The following is a 21,956-nucleotide window of genomic DNA, read 5'->3' as shown; positions in this document are numbered from 1 at the left end:
CATACTAGATTGCGGAGCACTACGGAAGCTATTTTGTCCGGATACTTTCGTCTATTAAAAGCACACCGCTAACATGGATTTTCAAAATCGTGTTGGATCGCGAACAGGAGGCGGTGGAGTGGCAGGATGGTCCGAAACGAACAGAGATCGACGCGAGAGGCTTAGAAAACTTGCGCTGGAGACAATTGACCTTGCCAGGGTTAGTCTATTTGTGTTTGGCATTAATTAGAATAACCATGCATGTCATTTTGTGTGCACCATTTTATTGTATTATTTCCTAATTACATAATTACTGTGGCTGTCAACAAGCAAAAGTGGTGTTTTGGATGGGGGTGGGAGGAATTTCATGAAAAACTATATATATTGTGTTTAAAATTCTTATTTATTTGGTAGCTCCAGGGTCCATCCGTCATTCATATTATTTGTTAGTGTCACATCATATTTTGCTGTTAAACCTCATTAATAGAGCTAATACCATTAGTACAATAATGTGTCATGTGTATGAATGAATTGATACAATCTTTTAATGGCAACAGGTGGTAAAGTGTAAGCATAAGCTTCTAGAAGGTGTTTAATAATCCTTGTAGTGACTAGGGCTGGGACGAATATTGACATTTACCTTCGAATATTCGCTAATAAAATGTTCGAACACTCGAAGCTTCGGTGTAGCTTTCAAGTTACAGGTTTTCTTGTATTTATGCACATCCTTCTTAAGCTTTATTTTTCTAAACCTATTTAGTAAGTTTGTAAGCATTTGGAACATGCACAGCTGCAGTACTGAATGATGCGATGAATTGATTGCAAATGGGCGTGTCCACTATACTGCAACCATGCACAGGTAAACACCAAGTAGTAGCTAAGAACACGTTTTCCATGCATTATCTATCACTTTATAAGGTGTGTTAAGGCTGCAATTATGGTAGCAAGCTGAACTGCGATGGTTTAAAAGTGGGCGTGACACATGAAGATCAATTGCGAAGAGACGAACATTGATCACACAAGAGGAATAAGCAGCTGCAATAAAGATAACAACATTTATTTTTAAGTCTTGTAGACTATGAGTGCATTACAAAGCTTCGAAGGATACTTTTATAATTCGAAGTTTACTTACACACTGTAACCTTTGAACCCACAAAGTATTCGAAGCTTCGTCCTTGTCCTAGTGGTGACGATAGCCTGTTGTAAGTTTTGTTGTTGTAATTTCGGGTAGTTCCTTCAATAATATAATGAAATATCACCGCCCACTTACATCAAAATTGAGAAAATGGCTAATGATGAACTGGTAAATGGTTTTCACTTATTGAGATACAGGTTTTACTATTATCTCATAGCCCTACAGGCTACTTACCCTGCAGTTGGGGTAAGGTATATCTGTTAGTTGTCCAGTGTAGTAGGGTGTGTACAGTTCCTACTGCATGAGATCCTTAAAAAAAAAGAGTTGTGAGGTTTCTTTTTTACAACCTTCGTTGATGTATGTATTATGTTATTGTGTTTTTCAGGATCCTTATTTTATGAGGAATCATTTGGGGACATATGAATGCAAGTTGTGTCTAACATTACATAACACTGAGGTACAGTAAGTGTGTGTGTTGTGTGTGTGTGTGTGTATGCTTACGTATGTGCACATGTGTGTGAATGTACTAACTCATCTATGGGATATCTTATACACACATTGTGTACTAGTGTACATTACTATACACTGTTGAACATGTTGAAGTACACTTCCCATATTATCAACACAGTCAAGATGTAGTCCATTGTCCTAAAATCTTATTGTCCATAAATATGCTAATTTTGAAACAGAAAACACACTGGTGACATACAAGACAGTGTACTGTAATTGACTATGTATTAATAGACACATTCAAGGGATTTTCAAAATATTACATAGTAAAATATTACCATATAGTGACAGTGTTATCTAACGTGTCTTGTAGTGAGGATAGGTAGAAAGAGTGAGTTTTTATGTTGAAGAAATTATAGCCAGTATTGTTGTGTAGGCATAAGTTGTAACATGTACTTAGCTGTATGTGTAGTGTGTAAATTTGCAAGTCTAACTGTTCACAAGCTTAAAAATAGGCTTTTTAAAACAAGGAAACACGCAAACCCTTTAATACCTTTACAAAATGGTTGATAAGTCGATGGTAGTTGCTCCTATCACCTTGCAACTACTTCCAATCAGTTTGTTGTGAAATTTTCTATCACAACGAACTTTACTTCATATGACTCTCGTAAGTAAACCCACAATTGAAACTAAGCACATGGCAAGAATTTTGCAACACGGAGATTTGACTTGTCGCTTCATAACAAGTAAGCCACTGTAGTTACAGTGTTCATTTAACCTTTTCCAAGTAGCCCAGTGAACACACTTTTAATCTATGTGTATTTGTAGGCTGTAATAATTAAGTTACCCCACCTAATGTCGCCATGCGTACCCATATTGTGTAAACGCGCATTTCCGAAAAAAGTTCTCTGCGGGTTTAAGGGTTATGTATCTACCCTTTACAGCATACCAGTATTATAGTACACAATTAATATAGAGTCAATATTGTATATATTGTAGTATTGTACTAGTTTGGCCGGTGCCTGTAGTTTCTGTTGATACTGTTATATCTATATGAAGTAAACAAGGCAGCGACAAGAAGATAACAAGCAGCACAACTGAAGATTAAAGGAAAGGCAATTAAGGTACAAAGGGCAGACACTTGCTGCAACCCCAAACAGTAAGTGGCATAAAATGGTGGGTGCATGATGTGTCGTTTAACCTCTAGCCTGGTCAGGCAGGAAGGTAGACCACAAACTAAGTATGTATTGGTAACCCTTTAAAGATTCAATATTAAGTGCTTCCACGGTGGTTTTCTTGTTTTAATGTATGTTTATATCCTTTCAATATTTGAGAAATTTTGGAATTTTCCCATACATGACCATGGGAAGGTGATGTATGAATATTGTTTGAGAGTTCCACTATTTTTACAGTGTCGGCATTTTTGACAGCCATAAAATAGTGCATTACAAGTTTGTGGCTAAAAAATTCCAAACCAGTATATAGAGAACTTGCACTTATGACAACATGAGCTACAGCTGTAGCAACAATAGTCATGCGGACATGTATTGGGACAACTTTCTATGGGCCAGAATGAAGGTAATAACATTTATTCACTATTCACTGGGTATAGTGACACCAGGAACTTGTAAGTGCCAAAGAGGCACATCTGAGCTCCCAGTGACACTGGGAAGCAGAACTAGGTTTGAAATAGAATTCTTCAACATTGGCTTCGTTAATTGGTGGCTTATAAATATTTCTCACCCAGGGTTTCCACCAAGATGTGTATCATTCATTCAACAAAACAAAATTAATGTATTTGCTTTACTGTAGACCATTACACACTTTTCTGTAAACTTGTTGTCTCCAAACATGGTGGACAGCTGTGGCTGATCACCATGTAAGTCCACTATAGTACAATCATTGTGAGTTCTTTATATATGTTGTACTGTATAGTGGGTTATTTTCGAAGGATTTTTATTTTCGCATGTTTCGAAGAGGCCCTTCTCTTCAAAAATATATTTCCAAGTCCAGTTGTTCTTTGAAAATAAATTCCCAAAAGTAAAAATAACATACTTTCACATGATTGAGCAACACGTATTCGCTCGTGTATTCTTTACAAGTTTAAGCTCAATATTATTAACAATAGTTGAACAGTATCATTACTGCATCAATAGCCAGTAAACTATCCAGAATGGCCATTGTTGGGGATCTATGCCGTCTGCTATTGTACCCTGATCGAGCCGATTACCTTGCCAGTGGCTGCTATCTACTCCACTTATAACGTCTTCTTTCCGGTGTACAAAAGTGGGACGGGTTTATTCCATTCTCAATTCCATAAGTTCAATAAGGTGAGCACATGTAGACTCTACATACTTTTGTAATTTGTGACACAAATTTCTATTTGCTTGAAATCCACCTATTCTTCGAAATTAAAACCTTGGAAATTCAGATTTTACGGTTCCTACGAAAATTTCTGCTTCGAAAATAACCAGCTATACAGTACATGTGATGTCAGAAAAGATATTTGTCAGAATGATATAGCCAACTTGTAGTGTTATGAAATGTATTGACAGCTGATCCTGGCACTGTGTTAAAACTATGCAAAACTACTCAGAAACGTTGTTACCAGGAAGCAAATGTCCAACTATCCCTGTATCGCTTAGTGGTGTTGGGGTTGTTGTGGAACTTTGGGTTCCGTGACCTCTCTCCATGAGACCTGGACAGTTCTCTTGTGGGGTTATTAGTCCTGCCCCAGGAGGATTTGGCTGGACAAGACTCAAGTTCCTGAGTGGTGTACAGGCAGCCCAGTGCTGGCTCACTGGGTTGTAATAGCTGTGTTTCACGGCTGCTGGAGGCTTTGCTTTGTGTGTGTGTGTCCATGTGGGCATGTAGTGTGTATGTACATGTATGTTTAATCACTACTATCACTACCATGTACAGTAGAACTTCTATATAACAGACACTGGGCTGACCAAAATCTTACTCCTATAAGGAGGTTGTCCTTTTTTCGGAGGTGAAATTGTATTGGTAAAGGTTTATGGGGACTTAAGAAACTGTCCTTTTATGGAGGTTAAATGCATAGTGTCCTTTACATGGAGGGCCATTAACAGTTGTACACTTGCAGTTTAGTCTTACTTACACTCATGCTCAATCTTGTACACAAATACACACTCTAATCAGTCAAATGTGTATATTATTATTATTGTATACTACAGGGTAGTTACCTTGCTCATACTCAAGGAAAGAAACACCAATATAACCTGTGAGTGTCCTTGTGAGTAGTGTCTGTCCATAGTGTGTGCGTGTGTGTAGTATGTGTGTGTAGTATGTGTGTAGGTGTGAGTGTATGTGTATCATGGTGTTGTGAATATGCATAGTGTGCTATGTTTGCTGTTAGTACAATCATCTAGTTCAGAGAAAGTCCCTTTGGTAGAGCTGTATGTGTAGGATAGTGTAGTTGTCTACCAGAAATAGTGTAGGAGGTTACTTGTGATAACCCAACACCTTACATGTGTCTAGCATGTGGTGAAGTTATAGTCATCCTGTCTGGTTTACTTAAGATTCAACCCTGATGATGAGGATAGCTTTTTGTATGCAACTTTGTAAAAACTCACCTTCCCCATGAGTGTATTGTTACATTAATTTACTGACATGGTTGCCATGGTAGCCAATAGTGATAGATATTGTGTGGTGTTCTCAATCAGACTTATCAGGCTTCAGTTGTTCCTATGGTGATCATATTAATTAACAAGTTACCACTAATAACACCTGTGTGTATACAGAGACCTTAGGAATGATGTCACATTGTGTAGTGTGGCATTTACAGCTCCTCTATTATCCTCTGGACCATGATTACATGTAGGCCACGAAAAGTTAATTATATGTGTCTGGTTCTCTTCCTGGTTATTTTATTTTGCTAAATGAGTGTAGGTTATCGGCTATTTTAGAGACCTAAGGAATGGCACAATAATCACTGACGGTGAAGCCCGAGGTGATTATGTGCCATCCGAAGGTCTCTAAAGTAGCGAAGATACCGTGGATTTGGGCGATAACCAATTTAGACTATGGCTCGTACGGCTCTCGTCACTGCCAATAATGGTGGCTTCCTGCTCGAATTGGTGTCACTGGTAGGCTTCCTAGATGATTACGATCATCTCCATTATCCAGCGATGTTTTCTTCGCACTCTAGCAATAATTTCTGATGGCTGTAGTGACTGGAATCCAGCAAAACACGTGGCACACGTGACAAATAATTTTATCACATGTACCTAACCAGTTTAGATACCTACCCCGGGTATGTATTGGATTTTAAATACCTCATTAACGACCAAACTTCAAAGGATGCTATGTGTACCATAGTCTAAATTGTGCAATAATTTATAATGTTTTATAAAGTTTTCATATCTTGTAGATTTTTGTCATAAAGATGCATTAATATTATCTATACCGTACCGTTTAAGTAGGGATCCCCCCAAGAATAATGCTCGCTGCCTAAAATGCCGCTATTAAAAATCATCCTAGAAACATCTTACACGACAACAATAGTTTATAATAATATGAACTCTTGACGACGAAAATTGCCTTTACAGAATAATATTAGTCTATCTAACATGAATTAGACTACAACAAGTTTGATACAGAAATTTGATTAGCTGAAAATGTGGTCTCTAAATCTTGTAGAGCCACGCTCAACAAGATTTAGAGACCATTTGTACTGAGAGCCAACTAGGCAAAAATTGTTTTGAATGAAAAGCAGGTCTTCAGTCAAAGTAGGTAAAATTCTGTTCCTCTTATCATCATGTAGATTACCTGCTGCAGAGAACAGCCGTTCTGAAGGAACTGATGTTGCTGGGGGACATAAGTAGTGTTGTGCCAGAGTTGCCAGCATAGGAAACCTTTTCTTATTTTGACCCCACCATGTGTAAGGATTGCCAGTCTTGTAATCCAACAGTGGTTCACTTAAGAACTTCTCCACTTCTGATGTGGTAGCAGGAGTATCACCAGTAGAGTCAGTAATTATTTCAGAGATGACATCAAGTAAAACTGCACTTTTGAGCGGACACGTTCTCTTTGGTTGGCTGGGACCAGGTTCTTCAGCTGCAGTCTCACTAGCCATATCAACAGAACTGCTCATTTCCTCAACCAGCATCTCTTTGACTGTGGCCTTGATGATATTCCCCGAAAAAAATTTATCTTTGAACCTGGGGTCCAACAAAGTAGCCAAGGCCAATTCTTTCTTTTCTTCTATCCCTGCAAAGCGAGACTTTAAAGATTTCAGCAGCTCACCTTTCATTGTTTGAACACCGCTATCATCGTTGTTTTTCTCAAGTGTTATGGTTAGTATCCTTATGTATGGAATGACAATTGATATTGAAGCCATATCTGCTGATATAGAACGTGTAATTTCCTCTACAGGACTTAAAATATCGACACATTTCTTCATTAATTCCAATTGATGTGGTGTAAGCTGCTGGATATTGCCAGTTTCTGCACAGTAGGCTGCCAGTGCCATTTTTTGCTCCAGAACAGATTGAAACATAAATAAGGTAGAATTCCATCTAGTTACGACATCTGATTTAAGCTTGTGTTGTGGTACATTTAAACTATCTTGTATTCTTTTCAGGTTGTAGCAGGCAACTGAAGAACGATGAAAATGTCCCACTATGCTACGACATATTGCTATTATATCATTTATGGCTCTTTGTACAAATAGTCCATCTTTTATTACTAATTGCAGAGAATGTGCAAAGCAACCAAAGTGCATAAAACAGGCATCTCTCATGGCTTTTACCATATTGCTTGCATTGTCACTCACAACAACATGCACTTTATCCCGAGATATCTCCCAGTTTTGAAGCATACTCTCCATTTGTGCTGCAATGTACTCACCAGTGTGAGCTTCTTGTATTGGCTGTGCATGTAGGACAGCAGACACCTTTACAAATGCATCATCAATCCAGTGTGCAGTTAAACTTAACAAACAAGTTATATTAATACTACTGCTCCATATATCTGTGGTGAAGCTTATGTACTTGGCCCCACCAACCAACTTATATACTTCATCTTTCATGCCAGTATAAATTTTAGGTATAATGGTATCTGTGAAATACTTACGACTTGGACACTTGTAGCGATGCTCCAGAGTTTGCAACACCCTTTTGAAGCCAATGTCTTCAACCATTGATAATGGTTGGCAGTCTACTGCTAGCATCTCACCAATCCTTTTATGCACACGCTGAGACCTGACATCGTTTATATCCCATGGCTTCGACAGTTCTTGCGTTTCTTCAAGTGACAATTGCTGTTCAAGCTTCCTTTTACGTGTTTGCTTCTGAGGTGGAGTTTCTTGAGACTCTTTTCGTTCAATATACTGTTTATTGATGTCCGGATGTTTAGCGAGATGGCTCACTAGATTTGTAGTAGTGTAGGACTTTGTACTACCTCCTCCCCTCGAAACTTTCGCCTGGCAAGTGTTGCAAACAGCGTATTTCGTGTCCTCAGTCACCACGAAAAACTCCCAAATGACGGAGCGCTTCTTCGCCATTTTATTTTACAACAATGGAAATAATACGCATGCGCAAGCCTCACGTGACTATCGTATCGGCTTACTTTTAAAAGATCGATCCGATCCGATACCGATATCCAGAAAATCATGCCGATATATGGTTAAACCGATAACCGATCCGATTATCGGTGCAACACTACTGCCTGCCTGCCTGCCTGCCTGCCTGCCTGCCTGCCTGCCTGCCTGCCTGCCTGCCTGCCTGCCTGCCTGCCTGCCTGCCTGCCTGCCTGCCTGCCTGCCTGCCTGCCTGCCTGCCTGCCTGCCTGCCTGCCTGCCTGACCACAGTCACATGCCTAGAGGCCAAACGAAACAGTGCACAGCCACCATTTTACACCGAAATAACTAACTCACCCCTGGTGCTACTATAAGAGATCTACTAGCTAGATATCTGCAACTTCACGATTGGGATCCCATTCACAATAGGTTCGCGACCACACCCATCAATTAAAGATCTAGGTGGACTAGTAGCGTTAGAGTACAGAGACCACACCTCTTAACAATCTAGCTATTTACTTAACAGTGAACAAGATGACCTCACCCCTCTTTGGTCTAGCTAGCTGCACACCCTCGAGATATACTTTAATACAACAGTCACTAGATAATCGAGTACATAAAAGGGATAGGAAACACAATAACGTGACATCACAAAATATGCATATTTCTATTGGAATTCCATGTTACATCACAAACATACTCATTACGCTTGCTGCGCTTGCATCAAAGAGAAACAAATTGTTGTAACTGCAGAATTTTGTAACCAATGACTGTTAACTTTGCTACAATGAACTCAAGTACTGTAAGTAATTGAAGGAGCTGTAGTATGTACAAGTTGGGCTGGATCCTGATAAACAGGTAAAAAATAAAGTGAATTTTTTTCTCAAGAAAATTAACATTTCAGCCAACCAGAGGATTAGTGGTAATGGCAAAAATGTAAGTAATTGAGGGAGCTAGGATGGTACCAACCCTCAAGGAAGTTAATATACAAAATAAAATTAGATTAAAAGTGGAAAAAAAAATGGCCCATAAACTACTTTAAACCCCATAACTTGCTTCACAAATATATCCTATCCTTTTAACTGTGATAAGTCTATTCCTTACCTTTTAACACAGAGAACTAGAGGGAATATCAGAGCAAAACAGGAATGGTTGTTTGAAGGAACGACTAAGTATCTTCCATTTTTACCAAAAGTTTAAACCACCTAGCAGTACAACTCAAGGGTAAAGGACTGTGTTGGTGGCATGCCTAGCCTTCCATAAGACTCGGAAGTGAAACCAGCTATACAAGAAGTGATATGGACGAGACAAGAAAGTACTATGGGCAAAAGTACGACGACATGCAACAATCATACGATATGGAAATCTTTGGTCTGAATTCTCTCACCAAAATCTCTCACTTTTATTTTGTTCAATGCCAATGTAGGGACTTTCCCACCGAGCTATGCTGTAATACCATCATTCATCTCTTGTTTCACTACTAACATTTTTACAAAATGCTAGTATATACATTAACTTTGTTTTCCCTATATCATGTACTGCTACTATATGTCAAATGTAGTTTACTACATCAAAAAATTGCAAAACAAATTGCAAAAAAAACCCAACAAACTGGTCACCTGGTAAATTTTGGGGAATTGATAGGACCAGAAACATAATTAACTTTGCACAGCCTCATCAGGTAAAATATTCATACACTAATACAAATGGGACCATGGACAAGTGTACTGATCATCAATGTGTCCACATTTGGGGGTGTCCTTTTTAAAGGGTTGACATGTTATCCACATGCACTCCTCTCTGATTTGCTGCCCAATACGGGTAACATGACAGTCCAGTGGTAAAAAGAGACAGACAGCAGTAGTGAAGGCTTGTCATGCCATCAGATTGTGTACCAGTCAAGTGTACCTCCTTTGTATTCATTGATACAACCTGTGTGTGTTGTTATTCTAGTAGTGTGTGATTTCTTTTGCTCTCAATTACCTTTCAGAGGGCGTCGTCTAGCCAAGGAAGCCAATGATGCACCAGCACAAATTCTCCCAGTAAGTCACTGTGTAGTGTGTTGTATCTGTGTGCGTGTTTGCTTGCATGCATGTGTGTATGCATGCGTGCGTGTGTGTGTGTGTGTGTGTGTGTGTGTGTGTGTGTGTGTGTGTGTGTGTGTGTGTGTGTGTGTGTGTGTGCGTGTGCATGTGCATTTGCATGCGCATGTGTGTACTGTAGTGTATGCATGCGCATGTCTGTGCATGCATACATGTATGTGTATGTCTAGTGCATGTATCTGCATACATGTGTGTGTGCGTGCGTGCGTGTGTGTGTGTGTGTGTGTGTGTGTGAAGCTGGCAGCATGGCCAAGTTTTGCTAGAGCATGGCCTGGTTGTGCCAAATTGTTACGTATTGTTGTTTCCTTGAGCAAGAAACTTTACTCACATTGCTCCAGTCCATCCAGCTGCCTTGTCTCGCTTAGCGGTATTAGGGTCGTTGGCGGTATTAGGGTCGTTGTGGAACTTTGGATTCCGCAATCTCTGTCTCTGTCTGAGACCTGAACAGTCCTCCTGTGGGTTACTAGTACTACCCCAGGAGGATTTGCCTGCACAAGACTCAAGTGCCTCAGTGGTGCGCAGGCACTCCATTGCTAGTTCACTGGTTGACAATGGCTGTGTTTTGCACAGCTGCCGGAGGCTTTTACTTTGTGTGTACTACATGCATGTGTGAGTGTGTGCTGTTATAGTGTACAATAACATGTGCTGTGTTTGATGTAGGAGAGACCGAAGGCTGATGTTAAGAAATTTGTCAAGATCGGTAGACCAGGTTACAAGGTGACTAAGCAACGTGATCCTGAAACTGGCCAGCATAGCTTGTTCTTTCAGGTACTATCTCTTGTATTGTATGATTGTATGAATATGGGCCAGTATGTGTGTGCGTGCGTGCGTACATACGTTCGTGTGTGGTATTCACAATCGGTGAATTCTGTGATACGTGAAACCTTGCAGTTAAAAATTAAACCAAAAGATTTTCAAACCATTATGTAATCATAAATACTCATATGCCTTATAGTTTCAATTAATGCTATTCAGAAAAAAGGTTTTTAAACCAGGCACGTGTCTACAGCCGGTTAAGCTGGCCTTTAACCGGCTGTAGGCTACTGAAATTTTTTTCGTAAAACGTGTGTTTGTGTGTACCTACCTACCTACCTACCTACCTATCTACCTATGTTTGTTTGTCTGTACGCACCCACGTGAGCAAAAACATTAGAAATGGTACAAAGCAGTCAGGATAGCGATGTAAGAATCGAAAGCTAAATTAAGTCTGTATTAAACTTCCATACACACATAAACTTTGCACTGAGGTGGTTTCTTCTCGGCAGTTTGAAATACAGTACATATACTTCTGGAATGGTCTTCCCTTTCAGTTTTATAGATGTTTAACAACATTAAACAACATTGAAGGCCTCTTAGGCTACCAGATTAGAGGTAGTGTATCCTTCGAGTTGAAAGGGGGGCGTTACCTGTACTTACGCGAACAAAAGTGAGGGACAGCCTCGAGGCTTTCTCTATATAATTCGTACAAGAAAACACAATAGACACACTATAAAACAGTAAAGAAGATACTGTACTTCTCTGCGTGATTTAAAGTGGTTTGTTATAGTTACGCTTCCTTAACAGTGCATAGCAATGTAATTACCAAATTACAAAATAATTAATGAATTATGAAATACGCTAAATTACTGTATTTACAATTCTAATTATCTAGCTGAATTAATAATGGCTATAGCATGAATATACAGGTGTAAACTAAATTATATACATGGTTGATTAATCACCTACAGGTGTATTTAGTTAGAATAGTATTAATTGTGGTGTTTAGAAGTAGCACAACATCAACTTGTTTCAGAACAGCTGAGTTGTGGCGATATTATGACGAATCATCCTTAGATGCAAAATTTCACCATTTTGGCGCTTTACAACTCAAAGGGGGATAGCACTAAAATCCAAAACAGGATGGAATGGAACAGAACCAATTGAGATGCGCGTCTAGTAGAAAATAGTTTTAAACAGATTTTGCACTGTTTCCAACTGCCACACAGTAAGTCAGTGACTAGAATTGTGCTAGAGTTAGTTTCCTTCCACTTATATAGACATGCTATAAATGTCCCCAGCCGCCCACGCACTAGGTCGTCTAGTGACTTTGGTCCACTTTCTTGGCTCTAGTGGAATATTGCTACAAACATGATTCTTGTGCTCATTCATGCTTACATTCAAATGAATAAACTTTTCATTCATGTAAAGGAGTGTTACTTTATAAAATTCGCTGGAGTGACTAATGAATACCCATTAAAACTTTATATACAAACACCTTCTTGGCATTCGACTTAGAACAATAATCAACGGTGAAGAAGACCTTTAGACAACTAATAAGCTAGTTTTTCAGGTGTATACTTTATTAATGTGCACTTCCTGGGCCAAGAAGTTGGACTAATGTCACCAGATGACGTGATCAAGCATGTGAGAAGCTGGGGACAAGACTAAGAAATCACAAGCTCAAAGTTTCTTTTTAATGCCCGCCACATTGCATATTGTGTTCTTACCAATCTATCAATTCTGTTTAATCGTAATGTAGAATTACTCCCTTATCATTCTAAAAGGTAAACTACTGTAGTATTTTCATGTTATAGTTGTGTCCAAGCCAGTGAGTATGGTTTTCTGAAGTCTGGCAATGATATACCATAGTACATGTTATTAGCTGCATGTGAATTATATGTTTACAATGCTTACAAGATAATGTGATTGTAAAACACATTCTTGCAATGGGCTTTAAATAGAAACTTTGAGCAAGTGATTTCTAGCATGCCTACAAGAAGAAGAAAACTAACTGTAGTACAATTCTAGTCACTCTGTGACAGTTGGAAATGGTGTACAATCTGCAAAAACGATTTTTAAACTTGGCACACATTCCGTTCCGGCTTTTAGCACTACCCATCAAAAGGGCAGAAATTCCAATTGATAAGGTCATTTTGGTCAATACTTCTTTAATGGATCAATTTTCACATGTTTTTCATATCTTGTCTCTGCATCCGATAGGAAACGTGAACCAGCTTGAATTAGGGCCCATTTCTCTGCTGTCTTCTGCTGCAATATGAATCCTAGTCCTTGCCTGCTGGCATCGGTGCATAGGCGTGTAGGTTTGTTGATGTCAAAAAATGACGGCTGTGGAGGGGCAGTGAGGGATTTTTTGATGTGACTGAGAGCTTCATCTTGGGGGGTGGACCACAGAAATTCGTTCTTAGTGCTTAGCAATGGTCTAAGTGGGTCCAGGAGGGTAGCTAAAATGTTGGTGCTTGTTGACAGTTGATTCACAAGGCCGAGAAAAGATTGTAATTCTGAGTAATTGGTGGGGGTGAGATAATTTGTGATTGCTGCAGTGATGGATGGGTCAACTTGGTAGCCTTCTGCTGACAGTTGAAAGCCAGCGAACGTGACCTGGTGTTGGAAGAACTGGCATTTCTCTGTGTTTAGGGAGATGTTAAAGTCTGCACAGTGCTGCAGGAACTGCTTTACATGACTTTCATGGTCGGTAATGTTGCTGTCATATATGACAAAGTCATCCACAATACGTCGGAATCCTGAGAGGCCCCTAAAGGCTTCTGTCATTCTACGGTTGTAGTGTTCTGATATGGATGAAATGCCATAGGAGGCATGCAAGTACTTGTATCGCCCAAATGGCGTGATAGAAGTGGTGAGGGATTGGCTGACTTGGTCCAAGGGACATTGGTGGTAGCTCTTTAATGCATCGAACACTGTGAATATCTTAGCTTCACTTGCCACAATGTCAGCCACAGCTTCACTTGGTGTGGGTGACTGGTATCTTTCGCGAATGACAAAACGATTAAGATGTGGCAAGTCTACACACATTCGAATTTTCTCCGAGTTCTTCTTTGGTGTCACTACAAGTGGTGCACACCATGGTGTGGTCTCAGTCACTGGAGCAATGATGTTTTGAGACTCGAGTAGGTGGAGCTCAGCCTGGAGCTTGTCCCGGTATGCAAATGGAATGGTACGAGGTGTATGAACACAAAATGGTTTGGCTGTCTCTGCTATGGTTATGTGAAACTCTTCGCCCTGCATAACTCTTATCTGTCCATCAAAAACTGTTGGGAAGGCCGTCATCAGCTGGTCTGTTTGAGGATGTCTTTATGGTTGCCGCATTGACACTCACTGTGGGTGAGGGTGTCTGTGAGTCAGCAGTGGCGGGGAGTAGAGGTAGTGGTACCAGGTAACATTCTGGAAGGATGCCCAGTGCTTTACATGCCTTCCATGAGATCATGACTCTTGAGACTTCTTGAAAAATGTGTACCCCGGAGTAAGAAGGTGGTAGGAAGCTTGCCAATGGGTGTCATCTTGTGACCACTGGCTGTGTGTGGCGACATCAGTGAGGGGAGGAGGTTCGGCTAGTGTTCGTCCAATAGTGTCAAGAGCTGTGACCCTGCTGCTGAGATGTCTGCTCCAGAGTCTGGCAAGACTGATGTCACACTGGAGCCATTTGCAGTAGTGATACGTATTGTGATAGTGGGAGCGGGTTCTGCAGAGGTAACTTGTTTGAGGGCAGACATTTTATTGGGAACGGTTTCTCCTGGATTCTCAGGTGGCACTTGCATTGCTTTTGCAGTTGAAGTGGCTGGCGGTTGTGTGGATGGCCATACCTGGCGTGCTTGGCATACCCTGGCAAAATGCCCTGCTTTGTTGCAGTGGTGGCGGGTCTTGTCGTAGGCTGGGCAATGTGCTCTACCGCCTAAGTGTGGCTTGGATCCGCATCCAGGGAAAGTGGCGGTAAGCTGTTGTCTTGGTTGCTGTCTCTGGGTAGGAGGGAGCTGTTGTCTATGCTGTCGGACTGAATCTGGGTTGCTCTCTCGGCATTGTTTCTTAGCAGCCTCTTGTACATGGCGTATAATGATGGCAGCCTCCAGGGACAGTTTTGAAGCAAGTGCTCAACAGTGTCCTTGTCAACTAGCCCCTCGATGATCTGGTCTCTTATGCTCTTTTGTGCATACTGGTTGGTTGGAACAAAAGTTGCATGTCTTTGTCAGTTCCCTGAGGACCACCAAAAAATCGTCAAAACCCTCTCCTGGTTGTTGTGTGCGGCTTCGTTGATTGCAACGCTCGAAAGATTCATTGATTTGGCCATCTATGTGCTGTTTTATCGCGCGTATGCTTGCATCAACATCATTCCTCTGCTTTTCTGATAAGCCGAGGTTATTAACAATAGCAAGGGTTTCCCTCGACAAACACAGGGTAAGTGCTTGTACCTTTGTCGCAGCTTCTTCGCCAGCCAGTCCTGATAGTGTGCAGTAGGACGTCCACTGGGCCTTCCATGCCTCAAAGTCAGCGCTGCGATCTACTTGGATGTCAAGTTTGGGTAAATCCGACTGTCTGAAGACGTATGGCATCTCCGGGATTCTACTAGCCTAGAGGGCAAAGTACAACAGATATAATGTCAGCGAATCGATGTGTTACCTTGATGGGTGCCTTGACCGGCACTGGGAATCACTCAGTAGGTTCAGTGTTACTGCTCGCAGCGTCATGTAGGAACAGCACGAGGCGACAACTAATAATCACGTGATCATATGTGGTACACTAATACATTCGTGCAGTGCTATTAATTATACCTAATGTTACAAGTGTGTGTGAGTGCAAGTATTCTATATACAGTATATAGTTCAGTTTCCTACAAATATGTTGCAATTTATACTGGAATGACCATAAAATTCTTCCAGCTCCACTAGAATCAGTTGGTAGCAGCCTTATTGTCAATCACCTTACCACACTCTTTTAATGGCAAATGGAAAGTGCCAAGCAGCAGTATTCAGGTGATCTTTATTGTAGTAGATGTTTCTATGTGTAATCTGCTACACTGGAATCACTGGATGTATAGGGTGTATCTCCTGATTGTGGTAGTATCTGATCATGATTTACTTTGAGAATTTAGGTTACCAACAGCTGTATAACATGCATTAGGACACTGTCATTGGAATCCCTCTTCTGCCAATGCTCTGATATTTTCAAAGAGGAGATAGGCCCTCTAAAAGGAAACAAACCCCTAACCTAGCTAGTCTGAATAATCTGTCTCCCTACCTGCTTTTGAGATTTCTGTGTACATCTATTACACTAAATACAGCAATGACCCTTCCTTGACCAGTTGAAATGTGTAAAAACTTTACAGCATCCTGGTATAAAATTACTGTATACGTACAATTTTTGAAGTGCGTGATTTTCCTGGATTTCAGGATTTTTGCGGTTCCAGAAAGCATAGAACTAATCCTGGTAATTGTTAATTTTCGAGGATGAAAATTTTGTGGAAAGCCAAGCAACCGCGAAATCCGCGAAAATTACGTACCTCAAAAATTTGTACATATACGGTATTTTCTTTTAGTGATACAATGATGTGTACAAACTGTAAATGTATGTCTGTAACAATGGAATGGACCATACACACATATATACACATGCCTCACTATGTTGTAATGTGCTTCAAATGTTACTAACAATGTTAAACTAAGTTGTTCTGTAACATAAAATTTGTACATTGTAACATCATAAAACAGCTGCTAATTTCATATGAATTAAGAAATGTAGTTATCTTGTACTTAATTATAAAAGCCATTTTTATGGTGAAAATATCTTCAATAAACATTGTTGAATATATCCACATAGCTCATAGAATTTTAAAGTTTTAATCTTTGTATCAGAGATTCTGCAAGTGTCCGCGTACGTCCGTAACACTTAATATTATCATTTTCTTGTCCAGTTAAAGTAAGTAAAATATTTTTACAATATACTATGGTAAAGGTATGGTGGGTATATATGTCCTTGTGATATTAGTATGGTGAAACAATACTGTGTACTAATAGAGTAAGCAGAGGAAGTGTGTGAATGTTTGTCCATAACAATGGAATTGACCAATACATGAATATTTGATAACCGGTATATCGATGAATAGCAGTATAGGATTGCTTTTAACCCAGCATTTGGCGTTTAATTGCCCAATCTGTTTATGATTTAGCAGACACACCCTAAACAAAAACTATATATTTTTGGGGGTTTGGGATGCATACAACTTCATACTAGGCCCAAGAAATGACTAATACTGTGTATTCAAATTTCAATACCGCCGAGCACTAGTAGCTGGCATGTGTGTCTCAAGTATTAGACACATTTTGAAGGGTGAGGGTGCCCCCCCCCCCCCAAGTCATTCCTGCCTGCATCTATACATACATGCATTAAGTAAAGTACCGTCATGTGTGAGGTGAACAATGGTAATGATCCTGACAAAGGCTGTCACGTTATGATAACCGGTTATGTTAATTTATCACGGTAAATGGTATTAACGGTATATCGCCAAGCACTACCGGCTACCAGGATAGTGTCTCACCCTGTTGACATAGTTTTGTACCAAACTATAAACTTGTTGTTACTGTGTTGAGTGGGCATTAAATTGAATTTAATTCATCTAACCTTATATTATCTGTGCCTACAGGCATGTTATAATTTTTTGGTTCAATTTGACAGATTGACTACCCAGAAATTGCTGAGGGGATTTGTCCGAGACATCGTTTTATGTCAGCTTATGAGCAGAGGATTGAGCCACCAGACAGAAGTTGGCAGTACCTGTTGTTTGCTGCTGAGCCTTATGAGACCATCTCATTCAAGGTGACTGGGTGTAGTAGTAGTGGTGTGGTCACTGTAGTAGTAGTGGTGTGGTCACTGTAGTTGATGTATGGTACACACAAATGCACACACTGATCTGTGTTGTGGAGAAATGTGATTGTTGTCTTTCACTGTTGAACAGATATCATACTATATGGTAGTACTGTAAAGCAGGGATCATGAGCTTTCTTGTCACCCAAAACTGTCCTTACGTTTCCTTCATAACAGCTAAGCAGGCATGACTAAGCCTATAAATGTGACCAGATCTCAATCCAGGTCTAATTTAAAGTGGGTCTGACCCGTATGACCTGGACAAAATGTGACCCGGATGACCCGACCCGGTTTCAACGCTGATCTACAAGAGTCTGAAATGCAAAAATTTTCTGAGTGGCATGTTATTCTCAGATACTGTACCTGAGAATGCACCAGAAACAATCTGAGAGTCTAGTGGGCATGGTCCCTAGATGTCGTGTACAAAAAAGTAAAGTACATGTATGCTCACAGTATCCCCACCCCTTACTCTGATAACCCCTGAATTATTTCCTAGATGAAGGCCTGATCCTCTGGCAAAGTTTCCGCTTCATATGCCAATAACTTAGGGAGTTACAGCCCTACCAAGTAGCAACAACAGAAGATTGATTTGTACAGCAAGCATAGGGAAAATAAATTACAGGTGAATACTAAAATGGTTGTCACTTACAACCAGAATGACACATGGAGTTGCAATTTGCACCATCCTGTTCACCGTGAGTAGGGGAATTGATTGCACCATCCTGTTCACCATGAGTAGGGGAATTGATTGCTTTGTATCACCTTTCTTCACTACATACAAAGGTGAAATTAGTGAAGAAAGATCAATTACACACTATCATTTCTTCTTGAGTAGGCTAATAAGATGATATCCAGGTATTTATTGTTAGGCCCTTTCTTCACTAAGAACAAAGCGCTTAAAAAAATTTACGGTAATGTGCAAGTATTCAATGCTATATACTATAAATTAAGGCTTGCACAGGATCACGTGTGAAGCAAATTGTTTTAGTTGGACGGTACGTAAGTGGTTATAGTCAAATCCTGATGCACTCAGCTTCTTTCGTGAGCCACGCCCACTTATCAGACGACTGTGTGCAGCCACGCCTATTTATCGATGATATGTACAAAACCATGCTCATAGCTGCCTGCTGGCATATGTGGAGCCATGCCCACTAATCGATTGCTATTTTACGAGATAGATCAAGGCCAATTTCTTTTGTGAGCCACGCCCACTTTATATCAGGAATGTGTCATACTTTTTTAAAATTATGGTGTGTTAGGTAATAGGTATGCACAAATCCAGACCTACTTGCAGGAGACGTATCTTGCTTTTTGCAAACTTACGTGGAGTCATGCCCACTGACTACCATCGTTAAGTATAGACACTCTCATGCTTAACGTGCTTATAGGCACTCAAAACGTAGCAGTTGGCGCATGCCTCACTTTAAATTGGTCGGGTCAAATCTGGGTCAGACCTGGATTGCTAATGAAACCTCAAGCATACATTTAGCTAAGTAGATTATAAATATTTAATGAACAGAAATTCAAAAAAATGTGCCATTCATGTCGGGTTTTTGCAGATCTGGTCACAAATGTCTCCGAACCCTTTAAACAAGTTTCTATGTTATTGTTTTTATTTAACCGCAATTTCTAATAACCAACTACTTACCTGACTGATGCCTCCAGCCAAGTATATGTTTAATGCTGTGTGCTTGATTTCTTCACTGTTTTATGTGTCCCATTTCTTTTTCTACTACTGTGTGGTGTTGATTTACAGTAACACAACATGACTTCATGCAATCATGAGAATTGTTTGTAATTTCTGTAGTTAGTGGATTAATTGTGAAGGTGCATCTCATACGTTTGTAATGTTATATGTGACCAGCTGAGCAAAAACTGGCTGTATTGCACATTCCTCGAATTCCATTTTGTTGCATCTCTGTAATCTATAGTAACAAAAGAGTAGACAGCCGAAGTTTCGGCCTTTTATGATGAATGTTCTTGGAGTTGTAGTGCTTGACAGTTGGAACAGTGATAAACTTGATTTGTACTGCAACAGTACGGGAAATATTATATATACGCATAGATAACCAATCATAACTCACGATTGAAACAAGCTACGAAGATTGGACTTGGCTCAATCTGTGCACCATGAACTGGTAAGTCAATCAAGGTATAGTGCTTTCCCTGTACTCCTCCGTGTTGACCAAGAAGAAAGCCATTCCAACTAAGAAATGACGATGGTGAGTGTTGTTTTTACTGCATCGTAAATAAATGCCCATAACTCATGTATCCTTTGCTGTGCGAGCACTAAACAAAGATTTTCTTACTCTTCATAAACAGGTGAATCCAGTAGCAGTGGCGGAGGAAGTAGTTGATATAAGGGGGGGCTGACCAGAGTATAGAGTCTTTGGCAGCAGGGGGTCTGGGGGGCTGTGGCCTCCCGGAAGCTGTTGCCATTTTAGCTTTCACAATGTCTCAAAATTAATTTATAGGTTAATGAACATATAGCATTTATAAGCAGTACAAAGCAGCCTATAGCTACCTGGAAGCACTTGATACAGTGGTAAGACACCGACTCTTAAAGTAAGAGGTACCTGGTTTGATTCCCGCTGTAGGCAACTTTTTCGTTTTTTTTAAAGCTACTTTTAGGAACATGTTTTTATGAAGGGTTTGACTGCTCTATTAGAGCATTTGAGCATTATATTAGAGTATATCAATCTTTATCACGGTTTTCAGCCCCACTCCAAGAAGGATAATTTTGGCGGGATATCATTCTGAGGGGGCTTAGCCTCCCCCCTTTCCGCCACCTATGTCCAGTAGTCTATAGATTTTATTGATTTGAGCTTAATTTCAGTGCATACAAATGCGATTTATTAAATTGTGCGTTAAATTTTCATGTATCATGTGTATTATTACCCAATGTATTTCAATACGGTTTTATGGCAAAATTAAATTTTGTGAAAACGGCTGGTTTTAACTCAGCGGGTCACGTAATTATGAGAACATAACATAGTTTCCGTTTAGTAATTGATAGTCAGTTTGTGTGAGAGTATATTGTGTGTTTGTGTACACTGTACTAGCCAGTCATAGTTGTTATGTAACAATGTTGTAGATTCCTAGTAGAGAAGTGGACAAGGGTGAAGGAAAGTTCTGGACAGAATGGAACAAGGACACTAAGCAGGTGTGTAATGTGTGTACGTACATGTAAACATATTACGTGTGTGCAAAACTTTCCTGAACATATTTTTTCTTTCCTTCCAGTTCTTCATGCAATTTCACTTCAAAAGATGAACACTTCACTTGTCATAATGTATTGTGTATTGTTTCCTTTAAACATGTCATGTGTATTTGTGAAGTGTTTACAATGTACATGTATACTGTCATATGGCCATCCAAATTTTCAAGGGAAATTTTCATTTCTTGAGGATTTTGATTGAGCTACAAATTTTGATGGGGAAGTTGTCACAGATTGCAATTGGAGTTAATCCTCATTCAAGATAATCCATTATACAAAAATTCCCCCTAGGAAAATCCCACTATACGGTATTAGAATAATGATTTAGAAAAAGATTTTAAGAGTGCATTAAACTCCCACCAGCTTATAATTATTCACTAATAGGGGTGGGTGTGGTCTGTAGTGCTAATTGTGGTCAGGTTTGAGGTTTTCCAGGTTGTCACTAATAACCACTGGTATGTGAAGTATGCAGATAATCCATGGTAAATCATGCTCTTCTGAATTAACATGTATTCAGGCCACTTCAAGTTGTTCCACAGGCAATAATCTGGGCTGGCAGGTTGCAATTGGCATATAAATAAAAGGCCTAGGAGTGTGGTCAAAAAAACTTACCAGTGTTTGAACCAGGGAACTCCATACCAGGAGCTCATTGAGTCCGTAGGACGAGGGAGCATGTAAATATAATAGGGTTGTGGCCTTGAAATGACATAATATGTGTATGTAGTGAGGCCATTTCAGTTAAATTAGTTGCTTCACAGGCCAATGAACCAGATAAGAAAATTACAAGTAGATTTTTGTAGTGAAAAATTGTTCAATGACCTAGAATTATCCTTACAGTGTGTAATTATCTTCTCAAAACACACTGTGGCTGTAAACAAGCTA

At 39.9% G+C, this 21,956-nt stretch overlaps 1 protein-coding gene across 1 annotated transcript; it reads left to right on the top strand.

Annotated features, from left to right (window-relative positions):
* The first annotated feature begins 16 nt into the window (after positions 1–16).
* Positions 17–21,222, top strand: LOC136254106 (splicing factor 3A subunit 2-like). Its single transcript, XM_066046763.1, has 8 exons — positions 17–199; positions 1,500–1,571; positions 4,762–4,808; positions 10,096–10,147; positions 10,868–10,975; positions 17,669–17,809; positions 20,952–21,020; positions 21,101–21,222. The coding sequence occupies exons 1-8, from the start codon at positions 74–76 to the stop codon at positions 21,128–21,130; spliced, it is 645 nt and encodes a 214-aa protein (XP_065902835.1). The 5' UTR covers positions 17–73; the 3' UTR covers positions 21,131–21,222.
* The last annotated feature ends 734 nt before the right edge of the window (positions 21,223–21,956 follow it).

The sequence above is a fragment of the Dysidea avara genome, chromosome 4 (assembly GCF_963678975.1).
Source record: "Dysidea avara chromosome 4, odDysAvar1.4, whole genome shotgun sequence".
Taxonomy (NCBI): Eukaryota; Metazoa; Porifera; class Demospongiae; order Dictyoceratida; family Dysideidae; genus Dysidea; species Dysidea avara.
This window is presented reverse-complemented; position numbering and strand designations above follow the sequence as displayed.